The sequence below is a fragment of the Anoplopoma fimbria genome, chromosome 21, assembly GCF_027596085.1.
Source record: "Anoplopoma fimbria isolate UVic2021 breed Golden Eagle Sablefish chromosome 21, Afim_UVic_2022, whole genome shotgun sequence".
Classification (NCBI taxonomy): domain Eukaryota; kingdom Metazoa; phylum Chordata; class Actinopteri; order Perciformes; family Anoplopomatidae; genus Anoplopoma; species Anoplopoma fimbria.
Genome location: NC_072469.1, coordinates 16251622 through 16279041, shown reverse-complemented (window position 1 = coordinate 16279041; position 27420 = coordinate 16251622). Strand labels below are relative to the sequence as shown.

Here is a 27420-nt window from a genome sequence, read left to right as displayed (position 1 = left end):
GCCTACCTAAGGCAGCCACATGTTACTGCTGGCCACAATCTAATGACATCCACACATTCACAGTTTATACATGGCATATTCTGTAAGTAGCATTGTTTATTTGCATAAGTATGGTTGACCCTATTGTGATTTAGTACAGTAAAATCCTTTTTTTTGTTTTTGTTTTACTGACATATGAGGAAATAGTCATCCTTTGGATTCACAGCCTTACCTTGCAATTCGCCAATAATACAGCTTGTTAGTCCTTTATTTGTATGTTTTGGTGAAAGATTTAATATAGTCTTTAAACAAAGCTTTGTTTTACATTGTGTGCTGAGGCAGCATTTCCTTCTGTATATACTTGCTCTTTTGTCCACAGTTTTACAATGAATCCTATTAAACTGCCAAATGCAACACATCGGTCAGTTCATTGGACCTTGATTAGGAGAGTGGTTAGCCGTCTGTATAGCTGAGTATACATCCATGGGGCCAACACAGCACGGAGAGAGCACAGGATTTCTGAAGGAGACTTCTCCCAGCGAGACCCACAATAACACAAAGACCGGATCAAGCAAAAGGTACGGAAAAATGTTTTATTTCCCGGTAGGGTGCTTTCCATAATCTTGCCAGACTATTTGAATTCATCAGTAGCAACATATAGTGGACATAAACTGAAGGTGAGGAGTTTCCCAAAGCAACATTGCAGCCTCTTTAGCATCTGCCGTCTGCAGCATTCTCCCTCACTACCAGAACAATTCAAAAGTTGTGGTCCCCATTAGTCACTTAGGCACAAAACATGGGAAAATAGGGTCCAGGTTGATAAATGCCAAAGTTACCATTTAAGTGTTTTCTATCAGAACAAATATTGAGCAAATCAGTATTATATTATACAAAAGAGATGAGAGTTTTGATTAACATGAAGAGGAGATCTTAATAACAATTTGTAAGTTCACCTTGTTGACTGCATTATTCTCTGACCTTAATCGCCATATGAAGATGAGTGCTTGATAAATTCAGAAATATCAGCCTTGAAAAAATAGCTGGTCATAATGAAAACCCCTTGCCTTGAATTAAATAAGGCTTTGAGATTTGATCAGCATGTGATAATATATGGCAGCAGTCATTTTGGAATGAAATGTGTTTGTTGTTAGCCACTTTCTAACTCCTTCATCGGTTAATGATTTGTCTCACAGAAGGACTTTCAACAATCCCCACAGAAAAGGCCTCAACTTGTTGCATCCAGCTTTTGATTCAAAAAGTGTAGGTGGAGAGAGCATGAGTGCTGGTGGTGATAGTACAGACAAGTAAATTAGCTTTTTATTTGGGGATTGGGAAACAGTTATCCTCCTCACTACCTTTTACATATGAGGTGCAAATCGGTTGCTCAATATACAATACTGTTATGATATATGGGGCAAATATTGGAACATTAACTGCTGCCATGAGTCAGTTAATCAGAGTCACCAGTGAGTGTCATTGAAGACTGAAATACAAAGCTGTTTGTAATTTCATAAAAATGAAACCTGGATACACTCGAGCACTATGATTCATTTGTGGTTCAGCATGGACAAGCTGACATTTCCCCAGGTATTCTCAGTCATGCAAGTAGGTAGACTGATTGTTTTGCCACACATCTCTGCAGCATAGAGTTTTTCATGACAAACAGAAAAGCAAATCCGTATCATGAAGAGATAAGCGACCTGAGGAAAGGACACATCAGAAAAGAGTGAAGATTAAAGAAAGTATCATGCTGCAAGCATTTAGTCTATTATGACTTCTGCAGCACCACTGTCCAACCAATCAGTTGGAAAATCATCATCAGTGGTCACTGCGCTGTACGGCATGATGTTAAGTCTAAGCAGTTGACATGAAAGATTGGACAGCAGATTCTCAGGCCAAGGCAAAAGTCTCCACTAATATGGATATGTTATTTCAAAATGTTTAACATTTAAAAAATAACTCATAACACTACACAATATAAGGGCCTTTTAAAGTGTTTGTTTAAGTACAGTCCTTTTCTACAATTATAACTTCTCCCATAAAATCATATTTTACGTGATTACACATGTGTTTTACAATATTGAAATGTATTATTTCTTCATACAGCACTCCACATAGGAGTTAAAGTTGTAAACAAATACATTCATGAACACTTAAATCTGTTAACAACTACATTATGGTCTGTTGTAAATCATTTATAACATGTTTATACATGATTGATAGGGGAAAGAAAGTGTGAAAGAAAGTTATTGTTTTCAAGTCTGTCTATTTTATATTGCCATATACTATATACTATGGTTGGCCATCCAGCTAAGATCCAATATTGCTGAAGTTGTTCCGCGGAGAGTGACAAAACTGTAGGTCATTAACTGATTAATAATAATTAAAGCATTAACTCTAATTAAATTGTACTTAATAACAATTATTAGCATACTGCATATGTTCCTCTTATGTGTTAGCATTTTAAGGGCACTTTATTGTGTTAGAGATCTTTTATTTCTAGGAAAACCACACAGAGAATACTGCGTTTCCTCCCAGACATACACATAAATTCATTACAGCAGCTTAAAGTAGAAAAGGAGAAAAACTTGTTTGGTGTTCAGTTAATTGCTCTAACCCTTTGGCAAAATTAGCATAATCTTGTGAGAGCAAGATGCAAAGACGGGATGCATTACACTCCAAAGTCACAACTTTGCCGTTTTTTCAAATATGATATTAAAATGCGACTAATAAGCAAAGGCATATTTTATTGCGGAGGATAATACAGAGATATATATCTGGTTCAAACAAAGGAGCAGTCATTCTCCAGAGGCCACTCTACTATCAGCATTCAAGAGGCAATTATATAAGAGCTAATTGGTACACTGTATGTTGTAATTAGCTGTGCACATACTGATCAATGTGTTGTTGTTGAAAGTTTTTGAGTTTCATTTGAAGAAGCAACACCATGTCAAGAAGACTTTTTTATATCCTATAGTAATCATAAATAAAAAAAACACTTCTCTAAATTAAAGACGGTGAAATTGTATTAGCACAGTATACCATGAAAAATGTTTATATAGTTATTGTGAAGTTCATTACTTTTATTCAATTCAATCGGAAACCAACACAGTTTACGTCTAACGTTTCTTACCAAAACACCGTGAGCCCCCATTTCCCTAAAACTTGAAGTGAAGTGTAAGCAGCATTTAAGGGAGCAGCTATGATAGTGAATCTGCAGATGATACAGATGTTGTGTAATCTTTTCACAGCCTTCAAGTGCTGACAGAGAGAGTACAGTAGTATAATTTGTTTTCAGCTGCTCTAACTAGCCATGTCAAATATGTATCAAATTTCTCAGTATTGTAAATTATCCTGGGAGATGTGGAATAGGATTTACATGTTACAGGGCCATAGGTTAAAGAACGCATGTACCGTTGGAAACCACGCTTTGGAGCGCATCCAGCCTTATTAATATATGTATTATTGCAACATCACATAATTGCAGCATGTCTCCACCCACCTTCAACCTGAGCAGCTCTCATTATCATCAAGTATAAACATGTAGGTGCAGGTGAGCAGACATGCCTACCTCATTAAACATTGCCAAACTTTTTTTGAATGTGTTGGTGAAACTATCTGGAGTCGTCTTCTTTTTTATTTAATGTATCTTTACAGCCTTCAACAGATTACTGTGCTTATAATAAGAGCATCCTTGCACTATAGAATAAAAACAATGCAGCACTGCAGCACCATATGTTTTCAAAAAGTCCAAAAGGTACCAATAATTAGCTCCATTTAATATACAATGTGTTATTTTGAAAAAAAGGCATGTAGCAGAACTGTTTAATCAGTGAATGACAGCCTTGGTTGGTGTTCACTCAAAGGTCCAAGTGCTTTTCAGACCCACCAGCTACTGCAGAATGACAAAAGACCCCTAACGTTGAATGTGCTGTTTCTTCCCCTCTATTTTTTTCTGTCCCACCAAATACCACTTGATGTTGCTGAGCAACTAATGCCAGAATAGAACAAGGGGGAGAATGGAAAAGGAATAACACAGTGGAGGGAATGACAGAGGAAGGACGATACAGCAATAGCAAATAAGGAAAGCAAAAGGGCAGGAATGTAATTCTGAGACAGAGAAGACAGACAGAAGAGGAAAAGGGAAGTAGAGTAAGCAGTAATGGGAACAATTTTAATACAGATTGGATATTGGTCTGTCCATGCTGTCAAGCTATGACAGGAGAAACATGAAACACAGGCTGAAGTGTACGTGTAATAAATATCTGTAATGATCAATACATTTCTTACTAAAACAACGACATATGGTATAACAGGACATACACTATCACATACTGTATAGTTCAGACATATCTTGCATATTCAGATGTGGTCGGTGTTTGTTCTAGTTAAGTGCCATTGTAGGGAACATTGCGTGTGCGTGTGCGTGTGTGTGTGTGTGTGTGTGTGCGCACGTGCAGCATGCAAGTTTCAGTGGTCAATCGTGCTTCTTCCCCGGTTTTCTGCGGGGATGATTGCTCATTATTGCCCTGATGCATTGCAGTACTAGTGCTTGATTTTTGTCTTATGACCTGAGTGCCATTATGATGCGTTTGTAATGACTGCTGATGTCAAATGAGTAAATGTGTGGACCAGTTTTATTGCTTTTTATTTGCTTTAATCCGTATTATCTGTAGCTGTCAGCAATGGTGTTGAAGAGTGTCAGATGCATGACAGGTAGAGTTTCATCTGTGCTTTGCTTTTCGTTCCATGATTCTGTTCTTTAGCATATTGCTTCAGAATGTTATTCAGAGGAAAACTGACTCTTGCCCCTTTTGCTTTAAGTGCAGAAATGCCCCTTAAAAAGTATTCATTGGACCAGAGTATGTTCCCTGTTGGAGTATTGCCGTGCTTCATGTCACAGCGGAGATGCACTTTGGCCATCTCAAGTGCAATCCTCAAATTAAACCACCTCAAAGTCCAAGTGCCCCCCAGGTGCTTCTTTTGTTGCCTCAAATACCCCTCTGGTTTGTACAATAGCTGCCCTGCTGTGACCTTTTACCAAAAGCTGACAACACATGAGACCCTTACTCGTCTGAAGGGGCATCCTGAAGGGAATTTTAATTAATTCTTAATTTTTTGCCATAATGTCACACATTTCCCACATTTGTTTGTGGATAGTTATCTGTATGTGAGTGTGTACAATACTCAAACCTACACTCAATGCATCACGCAACTGCAACCCACTATTGTGCCCTTTTACATTATTGTCCATGCCCCTTATTGACCGCACCCCACTGTTTGTCTATAGTGTTATATTTTGGGGTTATTAAGGCGGAATGCCACTGCTCTAAGACGGGCTTATCTGCTGTATGGGGTGGATGGATGATATTGAGTTGTATATTGTTGAGCTATCTATGACTTTTTCACCGAGGATTGTGTCTTCATGTGGTTAGTGGTCAGGTTTTTCTTTGGAATCTGTTCCGCCTTTAATGTTGGTGAAGGCGAGCTGTATATCAATAATGCTTGGATAAGAAGTGATTTGATTGTGACTTGGATTGGGTGGATTATTGGAGTTATTGTTCCTCCTCCTTCCCTAGCTTTGTTGAGGCTTTGATACTGTACAGTCAGGTTGCATATTGTTGATGCTCTCAGATGTTTTGTAGTTGTGTGTTTCGAAATGATGAAAAGACATTTAAAAGTGAATATTACATCACATATACTGGCTACCTCTGGGGATATGGAAAGATTCTTTAAAGTGTCACACATCTCATTAACAGAAGTGACAAGAGTTGGAGAGTGAACTTTTCCAAATGTAGGAGAGGCAAATGTTATGGTCACAGCACAAGTATTTGAACTGCTGCTCATGCCTCCATGCCTGCTCATGTGATTCTTGCCATTTATGAGATGATAAATTACAATAAATAGTCATCCATGCTTAGCTAATGCTACAGGTAGTTCTGCACTTCGGACCGAAGCCATTGGAAGACAACGCTGTGGTTAGTATTGGTAGTATACTTTGTTTACCAAGACTCCAACTTACCGCCACATGAAGCATCCTTACTCCTCAGACTACTCATTAGATGGACTAAAATGCCACAACACACATACACACACATGCTTATCCCTCAGTGATGCACAATTAACCTTTACCACCAGCTTGCGCCTTATAATCTGATAAATTCAGACACATGCAAACATTTCTACATGTGTGCAGGCGCTGTGTAAACGCGACAGTTTAAATAATTGCTACATGCAACATCTCAGTTCTGTTGTTTTTTACAGACGTCTTTAATAATTCCCAAAGAATCAAAGACAGCAGAAAAGAGGTAAATGAGAAGGAGAGAGAGTTTTGACCAGTTTCAAGGTATAAATGAGCAGAGATGAGATGGAAGCTGTTAATAACAAATCAAATAGCGTATAAAGTACTAAATGTATGTACAAATGTATGTATATTAATGTATGTTAACAGCATTACGCATAACCAACAGCAGAACCTGCAGTTCACAAACATGGCTTTAGAATTAAGTCTATTTGTCTCCTCCAGTAGAAGGTCTGTTTGATTTTAATTACTACATCTTAACCATATGAACTGTATTAAAACTTGCTCCATTAACACTCCATTAAACTGGTGTGAATAGGCATTGCATCACTCCTGGATTGTTTTTCCCCCCCAATATACTTTGTAGATTAGATTTAAATTCCTTTTATCATTTCACCCAAAAACTGGCGGTCACACTTGTTTAATTAACATGCAAACACTGATGTAAGCCTGCTTCCTTTTCAGTGTCAAAGTTTCCTCTTCAAACAAAGGGCTCTGAGGAGCTCATTGGTAAGCAGCGCTTAGTGGTGTATTGAAAAGCAGTTTCAACCCCCGCTTTAAACTATGACAGGAGCATTTTTCTCTCTGCCAGAAAACAGTGTTGCAGTCCAAACACAGCATGGCACCTTAAACAGCAGACTGCTCAAAACATACCAGATAAACTGTATGGATGAATAAGAAAATGCATAATCCTGCTAATTAAAGTATTAAGAAACAACATTCCCCCCAACCTTCTGCATATGAAGATTGAGCAGATCTTTAGTTACCTATGGAGAAGTTTTCCTTTAGTTATAAAGGCCCCTAGTCTCTCATACTCACCGAGTTACAGAAAGGTTGGTCACCACTTCAGTTTGCTATTCCCACACCAACTTAAGGTGTTTGTTAGTGCAACTAAACAAGTTGAGTGTCCTCTGCGAAGCCACGGTACTTCTACAGAACAATTAGTCCTCCAACACCCCTCCAGTAGAGTGCTACTGGAGGGGTGTTGGACATGTAAGTAGGATTTTTTACACTCATCTTCCAATTCCTCACTCTGTTCCTCTACATGATTGCATCCTGTTTGGTACAAAAAGCAGAACCTTTATATTAAGATCATTTTTCCTTGAGTTAAGTTGTATTGAAAGAAAGAAGAAAACATGGTTGCATTCTTAAATGAAACTTTCTTGCATATTTAATGAGACCAAGAGTCTTCATTCCTGCTAGCAACTCTGTGATGCTTTCACAGAGCTGTACTTGATTTATCTTAGCAATCCATTCAATACTTTTTCAAGACATTACCAAAAGCCAAAGGTTGGTACCTGCTGGTGGCACTAGAGTTTGCGTCCGGGCAATTACCAAAGTCTGAAGCACTGTCTTCTGGGGGACTGTTTTTGCATTTTTAGAATTGTTTTCATGTACATTTGTATCAATTTTCTGCATACGATACACAAAGCTGCATGCAATTGAAAATGTATTTAGATTCAAAGCTGGAAATAATTCAGTTTCTCCTTTTAAAATAGTTGCCTATTCTCACTCCACGCCAACTGTCTATGTTAAAATTGTACCAGGTATGTAAAATGGTACCAAAGCTTACAAGAAAACATAGATAATCCCAGTGACCAATAGAACAATCTTCAATTGGTGTATTACTTTCATCTTTTTGTACTGTATTTCTAGTGATATATACGGGTCAACATTCTCACGAGGAACTACCAGATGAGAAAAAGCACACATAAAGCTATTCTGACCTTGGCTTTGTGTTTTGATAGACGTGTAACTGAATATAAGGAGTTACAGACCAGAAAGTAAGAAATACATCGCTGCTGTGATGAGAGATTTTGTGGAGAGATTCTTCTTCATGACACAGTGGGAGAACCCCTGGAGCAAAATGTCACACAGCTGATGACCAGATTATCAAGACTTCAACTGACTACAACTGCCAGCAGCACTGTATCTCATGGCATTGTACCGCTGCTTTCCCAGAGGCATGCATCTTCACACCAGCCTGCACTGGCATCTCATCTCCCCACTGCTGCTCCACTGATGACTAGTTTCATGAATAACTCAGGCATGAGATATTCATGAAACTATACAGTATGAAGGTAACCACAGATGTGTGTAGGACCCACCCGTCAGCATTGTAAATAAGAACCTCTCAGCTCTAGCTCTGAACGAGAGTCATAAAGAACCAGGCTCCCTCAATTGCTTCCCTCTCCTTTTTTGAAGAAAATGTGAGGAACCATAGTCTTATCTAGTCTTTTTTTTGTTATTGCTGCACCCTTTTTACCATCTGTTTTTTTCCTGATGACCTTAAATATAGTACATCTAAGCCAAGCAAAAGAGAAACAAGTAGGAAAACACCACTTAGATTGTGTGCAAATTGTAGGGCAAGTTCATATTCTACTTATCAATTGATCTGAATCTCTGCCAGCATAATGCCCATTGTAACACGATGAACAATGTATTGATGGCCAGCACCAATTGCAGATCATTTGTGCAAATACAAACTATTTGTTCATGGATACACATTCTAATCACACATTATCACACAATTGTTGTTGCCGTTTTTTTTGTCATCATCATCATCATCGTCATCGTCATCATGTCTATGCATAGCAATTTGAGTAAGAGCTAAATGACACACACACACACACACACACACACACACACACACACACACACACACACACAGCTGTAGTTTTTTGGCAGAATCTTAGCTTAGTGATAGTAAGAGGTATGGGCACTGAAATAAACAAGCATGTTTCCTATTTTTCCTTTGAAAGACAACTAGATAATATATGAAGGTGAATATGAAGGTCATCAATATCCAAGTGTCATGGTATTAACTACAGAGATAGATAATTGATAAATAGATACATACATTGACAGATGGATAGATCCTATATATTGAAAGATACTATATATAGAACGATGATATAGATATATAGTATAGATGGGTAGATGGATTGATAAACCCATCAAGTGATGTCACATCCTTGGTGCGCCTCCCCTGCAGTCTGCTGGAACTGAAATATTTGAATATTTCCCTCTCGCTCAAAACTTTTTTTTTTTCTTCTCGGCACTGCTTTCAGACGGAGCACCGGGGAGCTGTGGGTGTGATGCCGGTGAACGTGTGCTCCCTCTGTGGTTGGACTACAGTAGAGGCGCGGTGAGGTGACCGAGAGGACAGACGCTCTGTGTTAAAGGACTGCACCGGTCACCATGCGGGTCCTGCTGAGCGTCCTGTACCCCGTCCTCTCCCTCACCATCTTCGGATTATATCCCTCTATGGTGAGTTTCTTATTTCTTTATATTTTTCTAATCGCATGCTGCCACTTGTTTAATACCACAGCGTTGCTACAGTCATGGCTCACTATTGATGGCTGTATGTCTCTCGGGTTTGAGGACATATAGAGAAGCCTATGGTATCTGTACAGTATACGTGTCAGTCTCTTTTATGAAGGCTGTCAAGCCAAACTTCAATCAAAAGTCCTACAATTCTATATTGCTTCTCTTACCAGCAGTAATATAAACGTGGTTAGACAAGATTTAAAACGCGCTTCACAAACCCACAGCATGCACTGCACTTCGGTGTGGGTGTAAAACACCTAGCTGTACTTATTCACATTATAATAATGATTTTGAAATAGGAATAGTTTAATCAGTATGCCTGCAGCGCTCTTCGACAAAGGTGGGCAGAAACCAGTGATATGAATCAATTCTTAAACTTGGGATCTTTTTGAAAATGCCCTGCTAGTTCGGGAATTATGGGTATGACGAATTTACAAATAGATCCTATTCATTCGGGAAGGTATTGAAGTGCTGTTATATAAGAATAATCTTTCCCCTAACAGCAAGAAAACATTTAACCGCCACTTTCAGTGCATTTCTTTTCTAAGAGAAATGGAAAGTCCTGTATCATGCATACAATAGGCACAGCATCGAATCAGCGTCTTACTTTCCCTGAATATCAATTGTATGTTCCAAGATTGGAATGTATGCTGGGACTCAATACCTTTGTGAATAATCACCTTTCAGCCTCACATGCACACATGTTGCCCACTTGTGGATCTTCTTTTGTTTATAAGATAAATATGTTATGTTGAGATTGTGAGAGCAAGTGCATTGGGCGAGACATTCATTTCAGCATAGGCTATTGATTGTTTTTAGCACATAGTGATGCCTAAGACTCAGTCTCAGAGGAATAACCTCTTCGTCCCCCGCCAAGGACTGTATCTCTTCTGTCTGAATTAAAAACTGTGTTCCTGTTTCTGTCAGAATTTGGTTTATCTTTGAGCAAATTGCATGAAGTAAATTTTTTGGAATTGCATGGGCAGTGATTTGTAGTTTTGTACTAAGGGCAAGCTGAAATAACCGTGACTTAAGGACAACTCCTCTCAAAGTCCCCTATGATTAATGGAGAAATCAATATGTTGCTCTGGGTCTTCTGGTCGTGAGGCTGTGGAGTTGTGCATTCGCTGGTGCTGAAACTTCACCACACAAGCTCTCTGGCTATGCAGCAACCCACAGAAGAGGAGAAAACGTTATCCATCATGTAGTAGCTCAATGATGCTGATGAGAGTACATCCAATGGCAGATACTGCTTTATACATAGTGTTGAGATCATTGATCCTATAGTCCTGAAACAATTAGGTGATTAATCAATTAGGCAGTTTACTGTCATCAAGTAGAATACCACGTCTCCTATTCAGCTTCTCCAATGTGAGGTCTTACTGCTTTTTCAGTTTCATATGATTTCCATGCCCTTTGTTTTACCTGGTGGTCTTACAGAAAAAGCAATATGATGCCTTTGGTTTTGTTATTTCTAACACTTTATAGGTTAAGCAATTCAGTGAAAATGTAATGGATACATGAACTAGATATGAGAATAAACATTGCAGCCATGTGCATCCCTGGTCCACAGGTTCTTTTTATTGTGTGACCAGAGAGCTCTGGATATCTACTGTCATCTTATTTACATTTTAGAAATACATTTCTGCAATGTTACATCTGATGACTATCATTCAGTTCAGTTTCAAAATGTTTTATCTGTTTTGATAATCAATGAATGCACCGCTGCCATTTCGGAATATGAGATATTGCTGGAGCGAGACCTGCATGCAAATTGCTTGCACGTTCCTTTCTGCTTCAGTGTTAAAAAAGATCTGGAAAGACAAACCTTTTATAGTAATACGCTTAGCTTGAAATTATTAAGCTGTCACTCACAGGCTGTCAGACGTTGTACACAAGGCTTTGTTCATTATAGTAAGGGGTGGCAGCCTTTACCTCTTGCTCTCTTTTTGTTTTTTTCCCCAGAGGCTCAGTTTAGCAACCATAAAATAACCTCTTAAAACCCAGATTTATTCTGGATGAACTTTCCAAACTTGAGGCTGATGGTATAGAATCCCCTTTGCTGTGGTGTTGCATGATCCTGGCAGATATTACCTCTGCATTGTACACAACAGATCCCAAAGGAGCCTTTGTGAGAATATGAAATATTTGCATAGTTTAGTTTTCCCTTATGGTCTGTGCCAGCCGGGTAATTACACAGCGACTGCTAACGGCATTGTGTTACTCTCATCATGATCAAAATGATGACTAGAATTTGTGTTTTATGATTACACATTATATCCTGCACCTGGAGGACATATCGATTGGAGAGAGAGACTTAATAGACTCCAGGAATCTGACGTCAGACCGCTGCCAGAATTCAACTGCCCACTTGAAATTCTTGGTCGTCACAGCTAATGACCAAAAAGTGTAAAAAAACAAAACAATTTTGAGATTTTAGGTTGAATCACATGGATTTTATGTAAGTTATAGTTTATGTTTTTTTCAACATTGTCTTTCATTATAACCCTTTTTTATGATCCGGTAATGCCAGTCTGAAATAGGCCACAAAAAGTAATTCAGAGCGTTGCTACAGTCATGGCTCACTATTAATGGCTGTATTTCTCTCGGGTTTGAGGACATATAGAGAAGCCTATGGTATCTGTACAGTATGGGCTAACCCTCGCCCCGATACGTGTCAGTCTCTTTTATGGGATATGAAGTTACAGCTGGTTAGTAACAGCAAACGGGTGCCTAGCCAACCTTAAAGCACCTCAATAAATGATGTGCAGGACAGCATTGAACAAAACTGGAGTAACACTGAATGATGTCGATGTTTAGGAGCAGTTTCTCTTGGGGCTCACGTTCTAACACCAGTGGGATGGAGCTTTGTGTAGGCACTTGCCCTTTGTGTTAGCCACTGTGAGTAGGTGGCAAGCAAGCATACACACACCAACATGCAGTCACACTCACACACAAAGTCTACTCTACTTGTAATGTAAATTCCACATTTGCCAATATATAACGTTACAGTTTTCAGCCTCTGTTTAAAATATTTCAGGCTTTGATTATGTGTGATCAAAATATGCCCACAAATATGATCATGGCTGTAAAGGGTGGGGAGACAAATGTAAAGTCAACTCATCAATATGACATCCTGTTGATCATTAATCATATGAAGCATAAAAAGGCATTCCCTGAATTGATAGTGTGTTGTAGAGCTGAAGGTGTCGTCTGCCAGGAGCCGATGCTGTTTCTGCTTGTTTGAGACTCTTTTCCAGCTGCATTAGCATTTTTGTGGATGATACACTCGGGCTCGGTAGGAGAATTTGTCTGCCACAGATGCCATATTAAAAGATGAGAGATGCTGTAGGCACACACCTACACATGAACACAACCGTTCCTGATTTCACATCACTGTTTCCACCAGGGGCCGAATTACAGATGACACCCTCTAAATATATATGTGTCAACACAAACAAAGCAAACAGCCCGCCACAAGGCTGCCAACAAAGTCATTAGTTGTGACGCTGCATGTTTCATGTTTGAAACAGGGAGGGGGTAGTCGGAGCTGATGGACTGGAAATAAAGAAAGTCCACTGATGATGGATGTGAATTGGTTACACCAGCAGCAGGGTAAATATGAGGCGCTTTCTGCTCAGCCTTAGAGATATGGTAGACGATTTGAGTCTGTGTGAGGTCGTAATGAGTTGCCTGTCACTTTCTTTTAATACGTTCTTTAGGATGTGTCAGTTGTAAGGTATGTGGGGCAGGAACATTTTATGAATAATTCTATTGAGCTTATGTTTGTCAGGCAAGTGAATTAATCCTGTTGATAAGTAATAAGATGTCCAAGTATTGACAGTGACAAATAACGAACAGGTACGTCTGAACAGCTTCTAGTCCATACTATTCTATCTAAAAGGAGATACATCTACAGAGATTATATGACTGTGTGTCATTATGAAATTCTTAAAATGGCTCTCCTTTTATATATGTTGATTATGAGTCTTTTAAATGACTTTACCCTGTTTTGAGCTCTTTTTTACTCATCTGGGTGAATGCACCTCAGTTAATAATAGTCTAAGCCATAATTACAGGAGTGAGACATGATGTTGAAACTACCGGGGGCATAGTTATGAACCTCTCCCTCTGTTGCCCTCCCGATTACAGTAATTACAGCCCAAGCGGAGCCCATATCACGTGCATGTCACTGGATGAGAGCTGGCCTTGGGAGGAATGGAAGACATTTGTGGTCTCAATGAATTTATACTGGACTCATTCAACCAGCGAGATGATTATGGACTTGCTTGTTAATTTCCTACTAGCGAGGATAAAATGCAATATAACTTATTAAGTAGCTTTAAACAGACAGGCAGATCTCGGCTGATTATGAAGTTCTCGAGCAGAGTTTAAAGTAGGTTACCTAAAACTTAAAGTATACCACAAGGCTACTGGCAATGTGTCTATTGTGTATTTTGGTGTATTTTAAGGTTTTCTTTCGTAGTCCTTTTGCTAAGCTTTTCAATCTAGCACAGTTTATATGCTAAAACACTGATAACTGGGGCAGATTTATACCTTCGAAATAAATAAAATATACATTTTGGAACAATTGTTCCTTGATTCTCGTTATATAGCAAGCAAAAATCAGTTTTCACAGCTGAAGTGACAACTTGTCAGAACTGATCAGCTTTAGATAACTCGGTTTAAACGAGAATGTTGTAATCTTTATAATGAATTTGATGGTTACATACATGATATTTTGCTAAAACTACATGTACCAGGCAAAAAATCAGTTGATGATCCTTGTAGAAGATACAAGTAATGCATTGTACATCTAGTTAAGAATTGGCTGCTAAGCTGACACACTAGCTGACATAATGTGCTCATTAGAAGTCAATACTCCGTTATGTAGGCATTAAGATTGTAAGCCAGGCTTTAAAGATTAAATTAACCCACTATCTTATCCATTCCTTACATCTTCGCTCTCGTATTTCTGTTTTTTGAAAGGCTGGAAAATCACCCTCCACACTTTGAAGATGTCACGTATCACTCTTGCTATGACCCCATGCACACAGCTTCAACATGTGGAGAAATCCAAAGCTTGACAGACCTGCTGTGTATTAGCCATATTTGGACAATCACTGTTCGGGGGACGTCATAATGGTCAATTGTACATTTCCAGTACAGTTGCTGTACAATGGAGGTTAATACCAGCCTTAAAAGTTAATTGTCAGTACCCGATTTTGGTGTCTGTTCTTCAAAATCAAAGAAGCGCTTGTTTCTCTTCTCACAATTTTTCACACATGTTCACCACTCATACAGTGCAGCAGTAGCATTAAGCAACATGAAAGAGTCCACAAACTAGTTAGCCAGCAAGCTACTGTGACTGTACACCATGTCTATATAACCTGCTCACATTTGAAGCAATAAGGCACTCTCAAAGTTGCTGAAAGGCATTCTAAGAAACATCAAATGGTTAACTGAATAAAAGTATAGGACGTAAGTTTAAGTAGTTACAGCAAATAAATTGCCATATAACTTCAAAGGACCTCCTGAAATGCACTGAACATACTAATGAAATGGTATCTTAGAGTTTAAAGCATTCCTCTGACGGTTCTATCCTAGTAGATCCTATAATTGCGATCATTGCTTATTGCCCCGCTGATATCAAACCAGTGTGAACACATACATCCTTAATTTATGCATAATCTTATTTTCCCCACACTCTTCTGCTTCTACATTAGAATGGAGGCTGAAGGGGAGAGTCTGTTGGCACTGCTTCAACATCCCCTTACTGACACCACTGCGGAGCATAATTAGAATGAGAAAATTCAAAGGTTAGAAGAAATAATCAGGTGAACTAACTTTGCTGCAACCTTTTTTTAAACAGATTCTGCAGATTCTGTGACATTAATATGGCATGAATGTCCTTTTCCCAGATTCAAATTTCTTTTTCTTACGCACTACTAATGAGCACACACTCACTTTACAAACACTTACCCCGAGAAGCTGCTGAGCCATGCGCATGTTGATGACATAGATTTGATTTGGGCTTCAATTAAAGAAGGGTTCTCATTCTGGTAGATGCACCACTAGATTAACCAACATCATAAGTAAAAATCCCAATTACAGGGCATACTTTGGTGAGATTTATCCCAAAAGAGTATTGCTCAAGACGAGGGTGCTTAAATTTCTTTTTTCAAATACATCAGTCTTATCTTACATCCTATTTTTTTTTTTTTAATTTTGGTTACACTGATTCACCCCCTCTACTACCCATCATAATTTGAGACATCTTCAACCTGACTTCATTTCAGCATATTGAGAAAAGGCTTTATGTCAGAGTAATGTCACAGCTGCTTAGTATTCTGCTTATGTATGCATGTAGTAGTCAGTGTGGCCCAAAAAATGTCCGCTGACTTTACTCCACCAATAATGTTTGATGACCGTTTCATTATCATCCTCCGTGGTGCTTATGACTGACATGCCGTCTTGTTCAGCCACAAGACTCACTGAAGCACACCCTTGAGAAGAAGCACAAGGGTGGGAACAAGATAATGCTGTAGCTCATTCAGAGACTGTCTAGGGCAGAATGTGCCGAGTTCCTGCAGAATTATCTATTCAATCTTCTCTTCGCTGGGGTCAAAATGGGCAAGAAGGTGGAACGCCTCGAGGAAATTAATCTCCCTGCACGCCTTTCATCACAGTCACATTTCAGAGAAAAGATGGCATTTTCTTTCACTGTTTCTTTTTTCCCCTCCCTCATCACCCCCATAGTATGCATCATCTCTTTGTCAGTATCTTACTGGAACCTTTTTGGTCTCAGGATCATAGTTTGCCAGGATTGCTGTTGCTGCTGTATTTAGGGGTGTTACCATTTGTCACGGCTGTCTTGGATGTCGGCATCAGTCTGGTTACAGAGCTGGCTGCACATGCAAGTTCATTTTCCCCTGCCATTAGAGCTAAAATGTTAACTCATTTAAGCAGTATGATCATCAGTTACAGAACTGACATGCGCATTCCACTTCACTTGCCTCAAATACCCTGGTGGCTTTTTGTTTGGACAGGTTGATAGATGACTGGATAGATAGCATCTGTTTTGGTCTCTGTCTTGTGGCAGGTGGGACGGCAGCCTTACTGTGATATGAGATTTAGCTTTATTGGCATCACTGACAAACAAATGTGTCTCTAAATGTATAAATGGGGCTATTCTTTTTTCAGTTTTAATATCAGATAATGCTAATAATGGCCAGCTTAGAGTAAACGTGTACTACCATGTTACAATCCAGTGGCTAAACAATAATAATGGCTACTTAGAATTAGATTATTTGTGTCCAGTTGTTGCCTCACTGCAGTTCCAGCTGCAGAGAGGATTGAGGGATTTCTCTCAAGGTGTTTATCTAGACTGTATTTATAACATATTGATTTCTTCCACTGCCATCGACAATCTTTTAATTTTCAGGGACAGCCTCTAACCTCACCTGTGGTATCCCTCTGGGGAGCTCCTCCCATTGTCAGACCTCTACAGTATTGCAAATGGAATCAGCAATCATGAGACCAGCCAAATAAATTAGTTTAAGAGACCAAGGCTATACTCAGCAGGGTGGAGATCCATTTACTGTGCAGACAGTCATCTATAGTACATGGACTTACTGGGAATCTTGGCAGTGGCTAAAACAGCACTAAACAGAATAGTTTGTCTGCTGGAGTCCAAATAGTTTTGCAGCAATAATATATTCTGTCAAGTCAGATGTGTTATGATTTTAAAGAAATGTTAAAACATTTTAAAATAACTGGTGTTGAAAAAGTATTAAGTATACATAGCAAGTCATTTGGATTATCCTCAGAACTTTACCAACTAATTTTTTTGAACTTGATTAAAAAAATGTATGCAATAAAAAAGAATGCAATGCAAAAGGACGACAGAGACCAAACAAACATCTTTGACTTTGAACTGATAATGTCCGTGAAAAAGTAAAGCCACAGGAAGCAACACACCCTAATATTCTTCCTCTTTTCAAAACTGTAATCGTAAATTGCTCACGGTCTTGGCTGAGGGCAAAGCAAGTGATTCAGATCTGATGACAGCAGCTAAGTCTCCCTGACATCATTCACTAACTCAGTCTTAACCATTTTACCCAGATTCACCTATCCATTCACTCTCACTCCCTCATCAACCTCCTCCAAGTTTTCCTCAATCACACAAAACATTAGGTGTGAAGTAGGCAAAGTGAAACAGATGTTTATGACAGAATAACAAACAGCAAAAGGGATTCAACTAAATGTGCAATTGGCAGGATACCTGTCTGCTGTGAAAAGCATGAAATATATCTTCCACAGGGAGAAGTTCATTCAAATTCTTTGAGTTTATGCTTTGTGGGTGCTGTTGACTTTCCATGATTCTAACGAGTGATCCAAGATTTGGAAAATCAAGTCCACTTTTGTACCGCATGTCAGCTGTGAGCAAACAAAGTTGTCTAAATAAAAAATAACACAGACAACAGCGCTGACTGTTCTACAATTTTAATCTAACATCTTCAACAAATATATTTACGAGCAATGAGAAAGTCCAACTATAACAGGTCCTAACAGGAAACTCTACCAATCGTATTTAATACATTTTATACCTAATTTTCAGAGTTCAGAACAGCAAATACTTGCTGACAATTTTTGAAAGTCGCCTGCTTAATCTCCTGATCCTGGTAATGGACCACAAATAAATTGCTTTCTTTACAAATAATCATCTTCACCTTATTTGAATTATACTATGAAATGTAACAAAAATTATCTTAATTTTATTGTGTTGCCTATCACAGCCACATATCTACCAATTGAAAATGCAGAGCTGCAGGCAACAATTTGGCCAGACTCATTAAAATGAAAAACTGATGTATGCAGAGTTACCCTGGTTACCAGGTGTTTTGGATGGAGACACAGGTGAGGACTGGCAGTAAGGGATGGTCCTCAGGGAGTTGGCTGTGTGGAGAGATGTTTTTTAATTGATGGAACTGTGCGTACTCTTAACTCCGCATTACAAACTGTATCATTATGAATCAAAATGATTTGTTTGATGTACACATAAGAACAGAAGTCTCTGTGGCAATTTTGCAACAGACTGAAGTGTAAAATAATCAAAACTTAAAAGGACAAGTCAGAGATGTCTAAATTCATGAAGCTATATTGTCTGTTAACCATGACTGTCTGCCAAACCATCAAGAAAATGCAGAGGTCTAAAAACTTTGACCTGCTGGTGCTGTTGTATATAATAATAAAATAATTATTGTTAATAATAATAAGGTAGGTGATCACCAAAGTAAATGGGATTCATCTGGGGACCATAACTATTTATTTAAAGGTTGCTGAGGGATTTATTCTGGACCAAAGTGGTGAAACTAGGGATACAATGGCACCAATTGAGCCACACTGCTAGTGACTGGCTAGTACTGATGTGGAAAACTTCATGCAAACCACGGTTCAGACTTTTACCACAGGACTTGGGAACAAGTTAAAAGGACAATCTCGTCTTAACCTCCATTCATGCAGAGCCTCCACACATATTGAATGCCAAAAATGAAGGACTCTGAGGCTAATCCATGACCATGGACCCTGCACAAATCAAACATTCCTTCATGTCTAATACAACATTTTGAAGCAATCTTCTTTCCTGTCATCTGGTTATTCCCTGTTGGCCAGATGACAGATACAGTCATAATATGCTGTACTGTATATGACACTCTTGGCTTCACTGAGGCTCGAATAGGTAGGACTAGAAGTAAGACTGACCTTGTGTGCAGCAATAAAAGTAATAAAGTCATGATCATTCATTATTAGTGGCTATTGGGCTGTCTTAAAATCTTTTAGTCAGTAAGTTGTATTCAATCATTGGGAAGTTTTAGCTGTTTTTTTAAAAAACAGGTCAATATCAGATAACCCTGTTGGATGTTGGGTGGATGCCATAACAAACAATTGGACAAAATGATGGTTTGTATAAACCGCTGCCTGTGCTAACTTCATACAAACCCTCTGACACGCATCATTTCTCTCTCTTGGTCTCTCCTTCTCTCAACCGCACACTTGCTAACATTACGCTACATTAAAGGAGTTTGCAAATTGTAGTCATGATCTTGTAAATTCTGGTTTAAAAAAACCATCTTATAAATAAAAACTTTTTTTAATCCCCAATGCTTAGGCCCCGGCAGGGAGTCAACCTCTGCCTCACCTGCTGGCAGGAACCCTGGTTGGCTGCAATGAAAAATCTTATTTTGTGTGATGTTTAAAGAAGAAAATTCTAAAACCACCAGGGAGTGAGATTATTAGCTCTCGGCCTAGTCAATGTACATGTAAATTCTTGATGGACGTAATAAATCTGGTATGAGTTTTAGAAAGCGTTAATGCATCTTAGTGCTGATTGGGCTAGTGGCCAGAGCACCACGGGATCCCTTTTTTGATAAAACATGGAGGAGTGATACATCTGGCTGTTGTTTTCTGGTTTATATATTGAAAACTGACACAAAATATTGTCTTTTGGCAACTTCTCTGATGACTACTGCACCTACAGCAGCCTTAAAACGGCCATTAGTCTTACCATGGCCAAGAAAGACTAGGTGATCAAGAAGAGAACTACAGAGGAAACACAAATGTGTCTTGGCAACCTCTTATGTGTTTGTGTGTGCATAACATACTGTGTGTAACCACTCATGCATGTGTGCGTGCGTGTGTGTGTGTGTGTGTGTGTGTAAGTGTAAGTGATGCTGTGCTGTGCAGAGAGCAAAACTCTTCGGCTGGGGAGAGCTTTGAGCTGCTGTATACTGTTTTGTGAGGATGATTAATGACTAGTCTTTGGCGTGCAGCTCTGTGAAACCATTGTAGCCTTGGAGTCTGATCTTCTTCTATCTAACGTAGCGAGAGATAGAACATATTGAAAAATTTGTCTTTGCCTCATCAACAACATAGTTTCATAAGTAATATAGAATGTTATTAAACTAGACAAGGTAAAACATGTTGCTTCTTGTTTGTGTGATGCAGTAATAATTTGTCCTAATCTAATAATGAATAATGTCGATGCTTGTATGGAACCATCCCTTTTACGTCTGTGTTGTCATGCATTAGTAAGTGATTTTTAATTGATTTTTAATAGATAAGCATCGGTGAGATGGACTGATCTGCCAATGCCATCTATTTGCCTATTTCTCTATTTTTACTTCTATGTCTGTTTTCCTTCATTTTCTCCTCAGTACACGTTGGCGCCCTTCCTGTTTATTCCTCACCCCATCTCATCATAATATGCTAGCTGCCTTCTTACATCTCTGTCATGATGTGCCTGCATACCCACTCTCCTTCCTCTATCTCTTTCCCCCTAATTGACAGTCAAGTCCTCTTTCTTGTTCTTTGTCAGCATTGTCCTATTTTCATTGGGGGTTTTTTCCATCTACTGTTTTCCTACATAAACACTTCTTCAACTATTCTACTTGTTCATAAACCCCCCTTCTTCCTAACTAACCTCCTTCTCAGATATGTCACTCGGATTATAGTGGATGTCAAGGTTTACCATCAGAGACCTTGGTGACAAAGTACATAAATATTTATATGAGTACAAAAGCACCTTCAGGCTTGTTTGTCTGTTTTTTCTTGATTGAAGCGTCAGCAAAATATCTCCATTGCTAGAGAGTGCATGGCCAGAGGTTCAATGAATAATTGAGAAAAAGTACTTGAAGTTACTCAAAGTGTTTGTCTGAATTTTTCAAAGTGCACTGTGTAATGGAAATGGAGATGATTGATTCAGAATGACAAGATTGTGTGCATTTACTTTGGATAACCCCAAAGTTTTGAAATAGTGGCGTTGCTGTGACATAGTAACAGGAAAAACATTAAGCAAGAGTTAGAGAAAGATAAGGTATTGTCAATACAACCTTTTAGGTCATAGAACAACATGAATAAACAAAACTTAGATTTTGATCCATGACATATGGGCATGTTATAAATATGCTACTCCGACCCATGTAGTTATGTAAAAGAATGCACTGCTCACAGGACGATTGACCATATACCAAGCCCCTCCCATGAACAGTGATTGTCCAATCATAGCTTAGCAACCTTACCTAGGAAAAGCAAGTCTGTCAAGCTGTTGATTTCTCCACATGTTGAAGGGCTCTCCATGAGCTGTATTAAGACTGATACTCTGTATAGAAAGAGATTCAGGGTGGTGTCTGTTTTTGGCCTAAACCAAAAACACAAGCTGTAAAACACAGTGTAAGAAAGTATGTTTGGCTAATATGTCACTACCTACAGTGGTAACCCACCGTTAACATTGCTTCAAAGGCCAAGGAGCATTTTGTCCTCTGTGGGGTTACAGGTCATAAGCTTGGTTGATGATAGCACGTCCACTGTGTGATGCTGTCTCACGCAGCTTTTACTACAACCAATTAAATGTGACGAATATCTGTCTTGCTTGTCCAAGTAGGCTTTGTAAGCTGCCCTTCCAAACAGTATGGATAAGGAGTTTGTAAACGAAGACATGCACACTCAATCCTCTCCAACAGACAGAAGACCAGGAAAGACATCAATACTAAGTAAATTTTATCGACTGTTAGAAATTTGCAAGATAAATGGCAGACAGGAAGACGTTTTAGAGTGGACGCAGTCACATATCTATACATTTTGTCCACGATCCAGACCTGAGAGACGACTTTACCCTCTCCCTAACAAATATTTCTTTGTGCTTTGTCAGCAATCCAGATGCCCACATGTTTTAATAAGGGGATTATCTCAGTGAAGAAATACCTGATATACTAGTCTAGGGATGGAACTAATTAGTGTGTTTAGTCATAGTGAAATGGCAGGGTGTGTGTCAGTGTTCAGCTTAAAAGCATCCAACATCAAACATCCAGTTTATGACCCACTCATTATAATAATAATATGATTTAAGTTGAATTTGTTCATGATCATTGTTTCTTGCAAGGTGTATAGCTGCACACCACTATTGGCACCAATGCTGTCTGCCTAGGTAATTTCATAGAGGATGCATATGTAGCACCATGTCTTTGCTGCTATGCTTAGAATTAATTGAGGTTACCAGCTTTCCAAAGAGAACCAGTGTCACATGAATATGAACTCATTGATTGTGCAATACATAATCTAAAATATCGATCTAACCTTAGGGCGTATATGTTTGTGCTTGCAGACTATCGGCCCAAAGGAGGGATGGCAGGTGTACAGCTCAGCCCAGGATGCTGATGGCCGCTGCATCTGCACAGTGGTGGCACCAGAACAGAGCCTGTGCTCCAGAGATGCCAAGAGCAGACAGCTCCGACAGCTGCTAGAGAAGGTAAGCACATGTAAAAGGGGATATATACCATCCCAGTTCAGCATGAGCCCACAGAAATACACACTCCTGTTAAAGATCGGAATTATGAAGGGAAAAAGCTCTAAAAGCTTTATTGTTCTTTTAAATAGTTTATTACTCCTCTTAAAACTTGTTTTATCATGTGCATTTACCACAGGTATGCTGCTGCATTTGTTCTTTTTCAAAATTTGTCTGTTACACATTCAGGCACATACACAGCCTCACCAGAGAAACTATGCTGCTAATTGTTGATTTGTGAAGTAACCCTGTTTGGGACGATTATTTATCATTGTTCTATTCTAGGTGCAGAACATGTCTCAGTCAATCGAGGTGCTGAACCTGCGCACTCAGAGGGATTTCCAATATGTCATGAAGATGGAAAACCAGATGAAGGGCCTGAGGACCAAGTTCAGACAAATTGAGGATGACAGGAAATCCATCATAGCCAGAAACTTCCAGGTATTCTTCACCCTTGTTTAATCACTGCCTAATTTAATCAAATGTTCAAGTGATCTTTTCTATTTAGTTTCTCTATATTTACCTGAAATGTTTAATTCGACATTCATTTCACAAATGCCATTACAGTTCTTTTTGAGAGGATCAATACAACTCTCATTGACTCAATCTTAAATATATGACTACAACTGGCAGCTGGTTAGCTTAGTTCAGTATAAAGAATGAAAAACATGGGGAAACAACCAGACTGGCTCGGTCTGAAGGCAACTTCTGAAATAGAAATAGAAACGGCACACAACCCTCTAAAACCACAAATTGTTACACAATGGTTTTCATACACAGTCATAGTTACTGCACTGCCATGAGGGTGTTATCAAGTCCCCTCAACCTTTAGATCAGATTGAGAAAAAGCCTGGATAAGTAGCTTATATAACTCCTTTGTCAGCATGCAAACCTTTTGTTTGTACATGAAATTAAAGAATACATACACTACAAAAGAAGTTCACTAATGCAGAAAGCGCTTACAATCTCAGGTTGGACAGCTGGTATGGGATTTTGGATATCTCTAGTGTGGCATGTTGAAAGACACTGAATGAGTTGGACTCACTCAACTGTGTGGAACAACCACCAGCAAGGCAAGAATGCAGAGATAGAGCCATGTTTTTTAAAAAAGAAGGCTGGCCTCAAACAAATCTGAATTTCATAAGGAAATTGTATTTAAACACAGGAATAGATGTTTTAGGAAATCGGCATGTTTTATGGATTATGCATGGATGAATGAATGAATAATTAATTTCTTCATGGTTTGCCTACAGTTCCATTAGGGTGTTGGGACTAGGTACGTGTTTAATTCCTAATCAGTTACCAGTGGTCAAGTCTCACCAGTAGGTACACAGGTATATTCTTTTGCAAACAAATAGTTAATATGTACTGAAGCAGGGCTTGCTCCTCCGTCAAACAAACTGTAGTTTTGCTTGTCCCTGACCATGACATCTATCCACATTGTTCCACTTCTCTGTTTTCCATTTCTGCTGCTGTCACTGTCACTTCTCCAGGAGCTTAAGGACAAGATGGACGAGCTGAAGCCCTTGATCCCTGTACTCGAGCAGTACAAGATGGATGCTGCGCTCATTTCCCACTTCAAGGAGGAGATCAGGAACCTCTCAGCAGTGCTGACAGGTATCCAGGAGGAGCTTGGGGCCTTTGACTACGATGAGCTCTATCAGCGAGTCCTACGACTGGACAACAGGCTCCGCAACTGTATGGGCAAACTAAGTAAGTGGTGAACACTGCATGTGTGAGTGTATAGTGATTTAATTATTTTTATTTTTTTTGTCTAATTAAGGATAGTGCTGGTGAATACAAAGTACTAGTGGCATTACAATTGTATTTGCAAGATTTCATAAATTGAAACAACTACATCACTGTCATAAGAGTCTTGTCATCATTGTATACGGCTGTTGCTGCGGCTGAAGAAAATAACCAAAGGAGAAATGTAGATCTTTAAAGAAAACTCTGTAGCCTGACTTCCTTGTAGTTATGAAGTATAAGATCGTATGACCTGTGTTAATAAAACTGCACCTATGACCAGCAGGTAACTATTTGAAACCCATTTTTAATGGCTGTAATGCTTTTTTTCTGTTGTAACATCCTACACATAAAATATGCTCCAAAAACTGTGTTTAATGGCAGTGTGTTTTCAACTTGATCCAATGCCATTGAAAAAAAGAAACACTTTTTTTTTGTTCTTGTGGACTGCCCTTAAAAAAATAATAAGATGTTCCAAAATCTTTCAAAGGAGCCTAGTGAAAGCCTTCTTTAAAAAAAACAAAAAACATCTGTGAATCCTTTAACAACAAGGTTGCCGGTTCAATCACCGGCTCTTACTGTCCTCATGTCAAAGTGTCCTTGAGGGAGACACTAAACCCCAAGTTGCTCTCCGTAAAGCTGCTCCTAAATGCTGGATTGGTTAAATGAAGAGGTCAAATTTCACGCATGAGCTGTATGTATATGTCTATTTTAATAAAGTTCAAGTAACATATAGTCCGCAATTCCCTTATATTGGGTAGAAAAGAAAGCTGGTTGTGGACTTGATATTTACAACCAAAGCAATCACTTATACTACAGGAAGTCATCAGACTATTATCAAATGTGTTTCTCCCACACTTTTCTAAATAAATAATACCCTATATTGAATATGTGAAAAGTAAATAGATATATATAAATATGTTGACTCTTGTATTTTATGTATTTTATATTTTTAGTTTTCAATGTGAGTTGGGGGCACTGGTTGAATTTGTATGAAAAGTGCATCTTGTGGAGAATAAATATGATATAAATATTAAGTTAGGTATTTTAATTTATTGTAAAAAAAATTGTGTGTGTTCTTTGCTTATTGTGCTCAAACCAAATGTGTTACACTTTACATGTAGCAGCTCGTAACTAAAGATTTTGATGATAAGACATCTGAGGTCTGTGTATACATAATTTTGTGGTGCATTAAAGGAAGCAATATGGGCTAGGCATGAGAAAGCTGTGCTGCTTGAAACTACAAACAGCAGTTGCACCATTATGCTTCAAGTTAAATAAAGCAGCTCTCTGCATACTATCTTAGTATGCACAGAGGGCACACTCTCTGGTGGCACAGGCATGAAATTGACTTGAGAAATCTAGTTAGAGACAAAAACCACCACAGCACATCTTATCGCTGCATTTCTTTATTAACAGCGTGTGGGAAATTAATGAAAATCACTGGACCTGTTACAATAAAGACATCTGGAACCCGGTTTGGGGCATGGTTGACTGATCCTCTAGCATCAAACAGGGTGAGTTATGAAACCAGGGGAGTGCTTTCTGGGCGCTGTGCAGTGTGTACAGTATATATTTGTGTTGTTTTTTTAGAATATCTCAACAGCTGAAGATGGGACTGTTATCATGGAGTGGGTTTTATTTCAGCAACTAAAAGGCAAATTTTTCCTACATTTCGGCAATATGTAATAGAATTATATAAATGTTTTAATAATTATCATTTAAAAGAGGGTGGAAATAGTTTATTTTGATGGCTATATCAGATGTCGGCTGTTTCTCACCGTTCATTCTCTTCATCTTCTCTGATCTAGGTTTGGTATATGGACAGTTACACTAACAGCAAGATTGTGCGTGAGTACAAGACAATGGACGATTTTGTAGCAGGGGTGGTTTCCCGAACCTACAGCCTCCCATTTAAATGGGAGGGAACCAATCACATTGTCTACAATGGATCACTTTACTACAACAAGTACCAGAGCAACATTATTGTCAAGTACAGCTTCGAGACAGGCAGCGTGCTGGCCCAGCGAGCTTTGGAGTTCGCCGGCTTCCACAACATGTACCCATATACATGGGGGGGGTACTCCGACATCGATGTCATGGCGGACGAACTGGGAATGTGGGTTGTGTACGCAACCAATCAAAATGCTGGAAATGTCGTCATCTCCCAGATAGATCCTGACACCCTGCATGTACTGAAGACTTGGAACACTGAGTACTCCAAAAGGAATGCGGGTGAGTCATTCATGATCTGTGGGACGCTCTATATCACTAACTCTCACCTGTCAGGGGCAAAGGTTTACTACGCGTACTCTACGAAGACTTCAAGTTACGAATACATAGACATACCTTTCCACAACCAGTACTTTCATATCTCCATGCTTGACTACAACGCCAGAGAGAGAGCACTGTATGCCTGGAATAATGGACACCAGGTAATATTTAATGTCACCCTCTTCCATGTCATAAAAACCGATGATGACTCTTAAACACGATACTTTTCCAATCACAACTAAAGCACCATTATTTGTGATACAAGGACCTCCTTATATAACCATGTTTTCTTTTGTCGAAACGGACTATGGTATCTTTACTTGCCATTTCTTGAACCTTTCTAATTTTTGGCTCTGGATTCTTGACTGAACTGAGCATGGACACCAGAGACTTGATACCTTACTGGAAAACATGTTAAACATTTTTTAGACTTTTTCTTTGCTGCTGA

At 38.9% G+C, this 27420-nt stretch overlaps 1 protein-coding gene across 1 annotated transcript; it reads left to right on the top strand.

Moving 5' to 3' along the window:
- olfm3a (olfactomedin 3a) lies at positions 1-27420 on the top strand. The gene is made up of 8 exons (XM_054623022.1): positions 1-82; positions 359-557; positions 9352-9550; positions 22773-22916; positions 23238-23393; positions 24446-24665; positions 26118-26215; positions 26510-27420. The coding sequence occupies exons 3-8, from the start codon at positions 9482-9484 to the stop codon at positions 27185-27187; spliced, it is 1365 nt and encodes a 454-aa protein (XP_054478997.1). The 5' UTR covers positions 1-82; positions 359-557; positions 9352-9481; the 3' UTR covers positions 27188-27420.

Bases quoted from the DNA above. Each gene is read 5' to 3' on its own strand.
- olfm3a (XM_054623022.1), top strand. From the start codon at position 9,482: ATGCGGGTCCTGCTGAGCGTCCTGTACCCCGTCCTCTCCCTCACCATC. The intron at 9,551-22,772 runs GTGAGTTTCTTA...TTGTGCTTGCAG, and splicing joins TCGGATTATATCCCTCTATG to ACTATCGGCCCAAAGGAGGG. The intron at 24,666-26,117 runs GTAAGTGGTGAA...CTTTATTAACAG, and splicing joins CAACTGTATGGGCAAACTAA to CGTGTGGGAAATTAATGAAA.